This window comes from Prunus dulcis, chromosome 1 (assembly GCF_902201215.1).
Source record: "Prunus dulcis chromosome 1, ALMONDv2, whole genome shotgun sequence".
NCBI lineage: Eukaryota > Viridiplantae > Streptophyta > Magnoliopsida > Rosales > Rosaceae > Prunus > Prunus dulcis.
The window spans coordinates 40,412,952-40,421,589 of NC_047650.1; the positions used below are offsets into that span (position 1 = coordinate 40,412,952).

The 8,638-nt window shown below is 35.0% G+C and overlaps 1 protein-coding gene across 3 annotated transcripts; it reads right to left on the minus strand.

The window, feature by feature from the left end:
* Positions 1 to 568: 568 nt before the first annotated feature.
* LOC117630319 (CBL-interacting serine/threonine-protein kinase 8) lies at positions 569 to 5,462 on the minus strand. Of its 3 annotated transcripts, none has more exons than XM_034363062.1 (14): positions 4,782 to 5,462; positions 4,499 to 4,561; positions 4,339 to 4,410; positions 4,133 to 4,240; positions 3,977 to 4,051; positions 3,837 to 3,890; positions 3,585 to 3,710; positions 3,031 to 3,120; positions 2,261 to 2,389; positions 2,057 to 2,176; positions 1,605 to 1,721; positions 1,359 to 1,415; positions 1,191 to 1,265; positions 569 to 1,040 (listed from the first exon to the last, which is right to left on the minus strand). In XM_034363062.1, exons 1-14 carry the CDS (start codon positions 4,938 to 4,940, stop codon positions 939 to 941), a joined length of 1,347 nt encoding a protein of 448 aa, XP_034218953.1. In that variant the 5' UTR covers positions 4,941 to 5,462; the 3' UTR covers positions 569 to 938. The 3 variants fall into 3 exon arrangements, with proteins under 3 accessions (XP_034218953.1, XP_034218950.1, XP_034218957.1); XM_034363059.1 differs by having other exon boundaries at positions 2,057 to 2,179; positions 4,782 to 5,458; XM_034363066.1 differs by lacking the exon at positions 3,585 to 3,710 and having other exon boundaries at positions 2,057 to 2,179; positions 4,782 to 5,458.
* Positions 5,463 to 8,638: the final 3,176 nt, after the last annotated feature.

Genomic DNA, 8,638 nt, shown 5'->3' on the forward strand with positions numbered 1-8,638 from the left:
GTATGAGGCTTGTAGATGTGAGCTAATCTTATTTGTTGTAGATCAAAAAATGCTGGATAAATTAGATGAGAGCACACCATTTTGAGCAAACAAAAACAAATAACTTGAATATTCATGTGTACAGAATATCTGCAAGAGGCAGATTCATCAAACACATTTGATTTTACAGGGTTCTGCTTTTCGATATTTTATCTCTCTTTCCTTATTTTTTATGTTTTAATTTTTACATACACTGCTTGAATTCAATCTATAAACCATTTTAGAATCTATTATGTTATTGATAATCTAGAAAAGCCATCATGCACTCTTCCGTCTCAGTTTCCAAACTACATTACTTCGTAATTGACTTCTTGTACAACTTTGGATATCGGCGCTCTGAAAAAAGTCCTGACTTTCCCCTACAGCAAGGATATACTCACGACTTAAGCTTCATAAATTCCACTTTGCTTGCAATGGACCTAGTTAAATATTTATGCTAACTAGAGTCTGGGGCTAGTTACCGAAAATGTTCTTGTCCTAAATTCCATGAAACTCGAACGTCACCATTTCGTCTCTTTCCTGGCAAGAATTCCCACTGTATCCTTGATGACATCCACATTTCCAGCCATAACTATAGGTGATATAAAAGCAACAATTTCAGGGTGCAGAATATACAAAACGCGAGTTTACTAAACAAAGCAAGGAGAAAATATTAACACAGTAAAACTTTACACACTACAAACAAAAATAAATACATCTATCTAATATTATTTTTCCTTCTGGATTCTTTCTTTCCCTCTTTCAGGGGCAGCAGTGTCATAGGGAAGGAGATTCCAGGAGGGATTAGGTAAACTGCGACTAGAACTTTCACACCCCATGCCCTCAAAGGTCAAAACCGTTGCAAACTACATGTCAAGCACCGACACTGGACCGAAAGCAGATGACGTACGTGAACGAGATCAATGCTTTTTACTTTTACTCTTGCTGACCCTTGATTTGCTAGACTCAGTAGGCGGTTTCCAGATGATATCCTCAAGATTGCTACAGAAGTTCTTGTAAAACTGTAGAACAGTAGCACATTCATTCGAATCAGAAACTAAAGGGGCAAATGGGAAAGGGAAAAACAAACCATACCCTTCTACATAAAACAGACACAAGCTACCATGTCATGATATTAAGCAAAAATTGTTAGAAGCAAACTGAAAACTAACCTTGAGGAATTCACTAGCATCTCCAGCAGCTTTCTGAATGTCTACCATGTAATAGGTCGGTGCAACTTCAAAAATCTTCAGCCAATAAAAATATTAAAAAATAATCAGTTTAATAAAATACTCAGGGGGTGGCTTCAGTTCTGTGAGGCATGCGGAGTGAAAGCTTACTTCAAGAATGATGGAGAAATGAGAAGTCTTATTTGCTGAAAGACCCTCCACTCTCATCTGAATAGAAAATACATCTGTTTAGTTGTTGAGTTTTCAAGTACTGCTATCCAGGACCATCCTCCACCCAAAATGAATATCACACGTATGCGCTCGCGCACACATATTAAATAGCAAATAAAATGAAAGTAAAGACTTGTATATATGATGATAAGCACCAAAAGTATAGACTACTACGGATCCCATTACCTTATAGTTGCGAATGTGTGTCTTGAAACCCATTGATTGAGCAACAACCTCCATACTGGATAATACAACCTTTGCTGGCTTTTGTGAAACAAAGCGTGTCTGATACTTCATCGAATCCTATTGAGGGAAAGAAATTAACACATCATAGAAGTACTTAAGTAGGAAATGTAAATAACTTAAGTATGCTACCTCAGGCAAACTTATATTTACAAAAATGCAGTGAAGGGCATGGTGTTCAAATACTGAATTATCAATTAAAAGTTCGATCGTGATGCTTTTCTGACAGAAAGAAGGGAAAAGGAGATAAAAGAGTATAAGATAAGCAGCTTTTAGGGTGTTAGGGCACCTTTAATATTACCATTAATGTCCAAAATATAAAACTATTAATATGGTTTAATGAATAGCTAAAGGATAAAGATAACGGGCGAATAATTAATAAGTTACTGTCTTACTTTGCCACGGTCAAACATTGTTGCTAGGTTTAAGCCTTGAGATAGAATTATTAAGTCAAATGCATTCAGAACTAAAGGACCCATGTCTTCATTGCCACGGTGCTCACTAACCATTTGTTCCTGCTATAAATCATAGATAACAGGTAAGTTAATTGTGTTGTCAATCTAAAAAAAATAAATGTAGCTTCTCAAAGCCCTACCAACCTCAGAGTCGGCATCATCAAAAACAGCATTTACATCATCCAGATTTACATCTTCATATTCAAACGATCTGACAGGAACATAATTTTTCTGAAACCACTCATGATCTCTGATCTGCTCAATTGTAGTACGCTGCACACAGAGAAACTTTTCAGAAACAACCATAACCAAAATATTTGAATGAATCAGAGAACAAAGAATGAGAGGCAGATTCCTAAAGGTGATTCTATCTGAAATCTGACAGTCTCCCCTGCATAGGCTTAGCTTCCCTGTAGTAACTCAAAACAGGCACTTAAGTTTTAAACAAATATCACAACCTTAGACTTCAATTAAAAGTACCTCTCTCCTTCCATGTGTTAGACGTCAATTAAAAGTACCTCTCTCCTTCCATGTGACAAATACACTGAATAAGGGTAGGGAAAAAGATATAGAAATGAAAAAGGTGACAAACTCAAAGAGAAATTTCAAATTCTCAGCAGAGGTTTAAAGGTTGGGTCAATTACCAAACAGACCTCGAGTCAGGTTTCCAATTACAGAAAGCACAAGCCTTGGTACTTATAAAGAAAATATCTACTCTTTTTGACATTTTTTTTGTGAAGCACCTCCTCCTCATGTTGGATGGTTACACGTCATTCCATCCCAAGTTTAATATGAAACAATAAAAACATGGCATCGACGTTTCTGATTGTGCCCTTGTTATTGATATTGAAGCCAGAGAATGTGCACTTTATGCATATAAATGAGCAATGTCTTCCAACCTAGCAAATACTTACAGTTTCAGGGTTCGGATCTAGAATTCTATGAATCAAGGATTTTGCTCCCACTGGAAACCAAGATGGGCATGAGAACTCTGCTTTCTCAATCTGCAGAAAATAAATGATAATGACTTAATATTAACAATGATCTTTATATCACACCTTAACATCCTTACTGAAAAGTAGACATCAGACGAAGTAAAATATTGAGGCAGGGGTAAAACTAGACAACCAACAATCAAGCCCAGGATCCACTAGAAACTGCACCTAAAAATAGCGTCAAGAGGGGTCTGGCATTGAAAGAACAGAGACAGCATTTTCACTTTACTTCACAACCAAATACAGAAGTCTAAATGACAGCCTGATCACCCTTTCAATATTATATTATCAATTAAGAAGCAGTAATTGAGCTATTAAATTTTTTTCTTATTTTTTATGAAAATCTATTAAAAGGTTCGTTCACTAGGGATACTATTTTTCACATTTACACAAATAGATCCAAAATATCAATTAAGAAATCTTCTGTTCAAAGCCAATAATCCCAAAATAGTAAACATGAAAGAGGTTCATGCCTTACTATATAGTGTGGTGAGGTCAAGCTCGTCAAATGGAAGATAACCTGCCATCAGAACATAAAGGATGACCCCACAGGACCAAACGTCTGCCACGGCACCATCATACCCCTTGTGACTAAGTACCTAGAGCAGTAAATGAAAACAATAAAAATATATATATATAACACAAAGCAGATGCATGAAATAAACACTATTCGTAGTCGAGAAACGGTCAAATTTAACTCAGAAGCTGACTAATTTTGTCCGTACCTCAGGTGCTACATAGTTCGGGGTCCCACAGGTCGTTCGAAGGAGGCTGACTCCCTACGTGCAAACATCATAAATTGATATCCCTACAAATACTAAATCTCTCAACTGCAATAATGTCCAAAATGAGACAAGAATCTTACTTGTTCAGGCAATGCACTCAGACCAAAATCTGAAATTTTTAAATTTCCTAGAGAATCAAGCAACAGATTTTCCGGCTGCACAAAAACAACGATAAGAATTTCATGAAAGAAAAAGAAACAATCACAATAACTTGCTAGATGCTACAAAAGGAAGACCTTTAAGTCTCTGTGATATACTCCCTTGCTGTGGCAATAATCGACCCCATCAATTAGCTGGTGGAAGTATCGCCTGGCTTCACCTTCACTAAGACGTCCGTGATGAACCTGAACAACCATTGTTTTAACAGTTAACATAACTGCTTCCTCAGATAAATTAATTGTCCAAATTAAGCAGTGGGATTTGAAGTTAGACTACTACTCACAATCTTATCGAACAATTCCCCACCGGTAATGAACTCTAAAATTATATAAATCTTAGTACGGCTAGCTAGAACCTACAGAAAACAACATCATAAAGTCAGTGACAGCAAAACTAACAATTTGTAGAAAGTTTTTGCAGATAAGATTAAAGATATCACATACCTCATGCAGACGAACAACATAGGGATGCCTGACAAGCTTCATTATAGATATTTCTCTCTTGATCTGCATCACAAAGATCAAATTTTTATTAAGAAAAAAACCCAAAATGGAAACTGGGTCATCCTGAAGTCCTAGATTACAGGTAGTTAGGGCAATACCAAACCAAAACCATGCTAAATCAGAAAGTGGGTAAATTTAAGAACCCATTAAAATTCACAATTAGCATGCAAAGCAAGTAAATTGAGCATCTTGGAGGGTACAAATTAGGGGAAATTTTGAGTACCTGGTCGACCATCTTGTGCTTGATGATGGTAGTGCGATCCAGCACTTTCATGGCGACACTCTCACCCGTCTCTGTGTTCTGCGCAAACTTCACCTTGGCGAATGTCCCTTCTCCGATCGTCCTCCCAACCTCATATTTACCCACTTTCCTCACCACCATCTTTCTCTCTCTCTCTCAACTTCTCAACTCAATCTTTCTGTTGATAATCTCAGCTTGGGAGCATTGCACTCTCTCCGAGTCTCTCAGAGAAGAGAAAAAAAGCAAACGCACCAGCGATGGTTTCAATTTTTCAACGACAAAGCAGAATACAAACACTTTCTGCCGAATATTTAAATGGGTTTTAATTATCTTTCTGATTTCTGATAAGACAGCATAAAATTGCGGCAAAATACGCAATTAAAAGCCCGTGAAAACGATGAGAGCCTTAAAATTTTCTCAAAGATGGGTTTAAAAGTCTATGAATTTTCTCAAAGATGGGTCAGTGTGTGGCTTATGGAGTTGTATAGCGGCTGACTCTTTTGCTGCTTACGACTGACGCTCTCTCTCTTGGACACAATTGTCTCTGGGATCTTTACGCTTTGTCCTCCTCAGGACAGCGGCCATGATTCCCCGCCCTGGATTTCGTGCTTTTTGATACCAAAATTTGGAAAATTTTTACAATTAATTATATTTAATACATAAGCTGCTTTTCCTTTTTTCTTGCTTGGCCAGAATTATTATATAATAAATTGCAATGAACTGTTTTCTTTGTTGAGAAAATACAATGAATAATGAATTGTTTGAAGTTGATGGTTTTTGTGTGATTTTCATTAAAAAATAAATTAAAGAATTAATTAAACTCCTCTAACATGGTAAGCAGTTTGGATACCTCTTTGAAATGTGATATCATTCATTCATTAATTTTTTTTATTAGATGGAAACTATTACAATAGATTAATAAATAAGTAATGCTAAGAGCCGGCCATAAGGGAAAGCCGGCCATTTAAGACTTGTAAAAGTGCCTTCAAACAATATAAAAAGGTTTTGAATTTTCAAAAGAAAAAAGCGAAAATGTTTTGTAGTTTGTATTTACACAAGATATATTTGTACATTTCTCAATTAAAAATTAAAAATCCAGAAAAAGTAACTCGTGCATTCAACGTTCCTCTTCCATGCTTTCGTCTCTCTCATCCATTTCAATTTAATTTGAAAATTGAACTCAAATTGACTTTGAGGAAAACTACAATATCAATATACGCTCATGTTTGATTTTTTTTTTTAAATTTTATTACCTACAAATAATTTTTTGGGTTCCATTATTTTTGGACCTTTGGTGATGAATTGAGGATGTGATTCTTGCTTTTGCTTAGTTCCATTTGATTTATGATTTGGTATTTCGGTTGTGTATTGCTTTCATTGTAGTTATGTAGGTCTTGTTTGCAGGGATGGCCTTGAATTGAACTAATATAGACCCTAAATTAAACCTTAAAATCCTAATTAAACCCTAAGTTGCAATTTAAAAGAAACAAGTTAAAGATGAATGAGGAAGAACAACATATTATAAAAATTAAAATTAAAAAAGTAGAAAAAGAAGCATGACATAAGAGAGGGATTGAATTTGAAAAAAAAAAAAAAAAATTGATATGACGAGCTCAAAGTAGGTATCAAGTTGGAAGCTTTGCTCTCTGCATCTTTATCATTGGGATAAGATTTGTTGATAATCGCTTTCCTTAATAATGCAATGACAGGAATTTAGCACCTAATCTTTGAAAAAAAACATCCAATCTTCTCACAAGCGAAAGTGGGTTAGCCCCACTTTCCACTAACTCTAACTTGTTTCATTTATGTATATATTTTTGGTTTCCCATTATTGGACTTGACAGTGCAGACCACATAAATAGACCACATTCTTGTACTTTTGCCAAGGAATTTCAAAGGAAGTCAATCCCTGCACAAATTTGATGCAGGCTATTTTGGTCAATTTCACTGTCAGACATGTTTGACTTGTTTTGTACTTGCTTCCTCCATGGTTAACTCATCACCTCCTGCTCCGTACCTTAAACTAGCTACGAAACTAATTTTGGTTATAGTTTTTTTTTTTTAAATTAAAAAAAAAAGGAAGCAAAAAGAAAGAAGAGGAAATCAAGTGGACTAAAAGATATGAACAATTTTTCTCTGTTTCCCCTAAAACACGGGCAAAACACTTCGCTGGGATTGAAAAGGTTTAAAACCTGCATGGCAAGTTTGTGTGGTTTGATAAGCTTGCAATCTATAACAGAAGACATGCCACAATTTGATACTACATAAATACTCTAATTGGGTTTTTATAAGTAAATATAAAAACAGCACTAGACATTTACAAGCAAGCAAGTATGGTATTTTATGGATTTTTGAATATTTTTCCATTTGAGGCCTCTGCCTATATGTATATATTTTGTTTGTCATATACATATAAAATAAAAATACTGTGAAAAAAATATGCACCTGGCCAAAAAACATTTAATTCACAAGACGAGTTATTTACACTAACACTCTATGCCCCCCCCCCCCCCCTTTTTTTTTTTTGTTTGTTTGTTTTTTTTTTGGTGTATTTACAAAACCCTTTCAGGTTTAAAAAATTATACGAACACCTCCTAAGATTTTAAATTATTTTTACAAAAACCCTTTTTGTTGATTTTTAGTCAAAATATTGATGATTATATATATATATATATATAAAGTTTCTCAAAATGCCAAAGTTAGCCTTTAAGATTAGATTGCACATGCATTCATTTTGTAAATTTTTAAAAAATAAAACCATCAATTTTTGGACTAATCAACGAAAAGGGGGTTTGTGAAAATAATTTAAAACCTCAAGGAGTGTTAAAGTAATTTCTGAAACCTCATGCGGTTTTGTGAAAAACCCAAAAATCACAAGGATGATAGTGTAAATAACTCTACACAAGACCATAGATGAATATACTATTTTTTTTGGCATTAAACTCCTTATATGAAACTAGCTATAAAATTTACCTCTTCAAAAAAAACAAAAACAAAAACAAAAATTGAACAATTGTATCATTGAATAAAATGAAGGAAAATAGGAAAAACAAAAAACAAAAACAAAAGAAAAGGAAAAGCTGAGCTGCTGAAGTGTACAAAAACTAAAATAAATATGTGGATGGGGCAATTTATTATTCAAGTGGTAAGCAGGCACAAATAACAAATACAAATTTCTTTTTTCGGTCAGGAAATAACAAATACAAATAGAATGGGGAAAAGAAAGAGAAAACTGGTGCTTTGTGGCAGCTTTAAATTGAAGAAAACCGCGTTAACGCGCTTTCAGGTATTATCTCCAACGGTCGGAAAATCTTTGGGTGGTTAATTAATTGGGGCCAAAGCAACTACAATCCTAATCTGATATGGAATTACACACACAAAGCTACAAAGTGAAGTGAGAGAGTGCACTTGAGCGTTGGGTTTAAAAACCGCCTTATAGTGAATCTTCCCAACTATTATTAATCTCTGATCACAATTTGCAAACTTGTTCGCTTTCTCTTTCTCTCTGTCTCTGTCGAGTTGAAACCCTAACCCCATTGTCTCATTCTGATCCTTTTTGAATTTGTCTCTTTCTTTTCTGAGTTGGGTTTATTTCCGTGTTCTTAATCTTTTAGGTGAAAGTTCTGTTTTTGCATTTTGGTTATGGGAATGAAGGGTGATTTTCAATTTGGGTCTGATTCAAATTCGTTGAATCTTCTCTCTGAGGTTTCTGTTGTTGTTAAAAATTGGGATGAAGATGATGTTGAGAAGGCCATGGCCATGGCTGTGAGAAGTTGCTGCTGCAACCCACTTCATGGATATGGTTTTGATGGGTGTTTGATTCCTCAGAAGGCCATGGT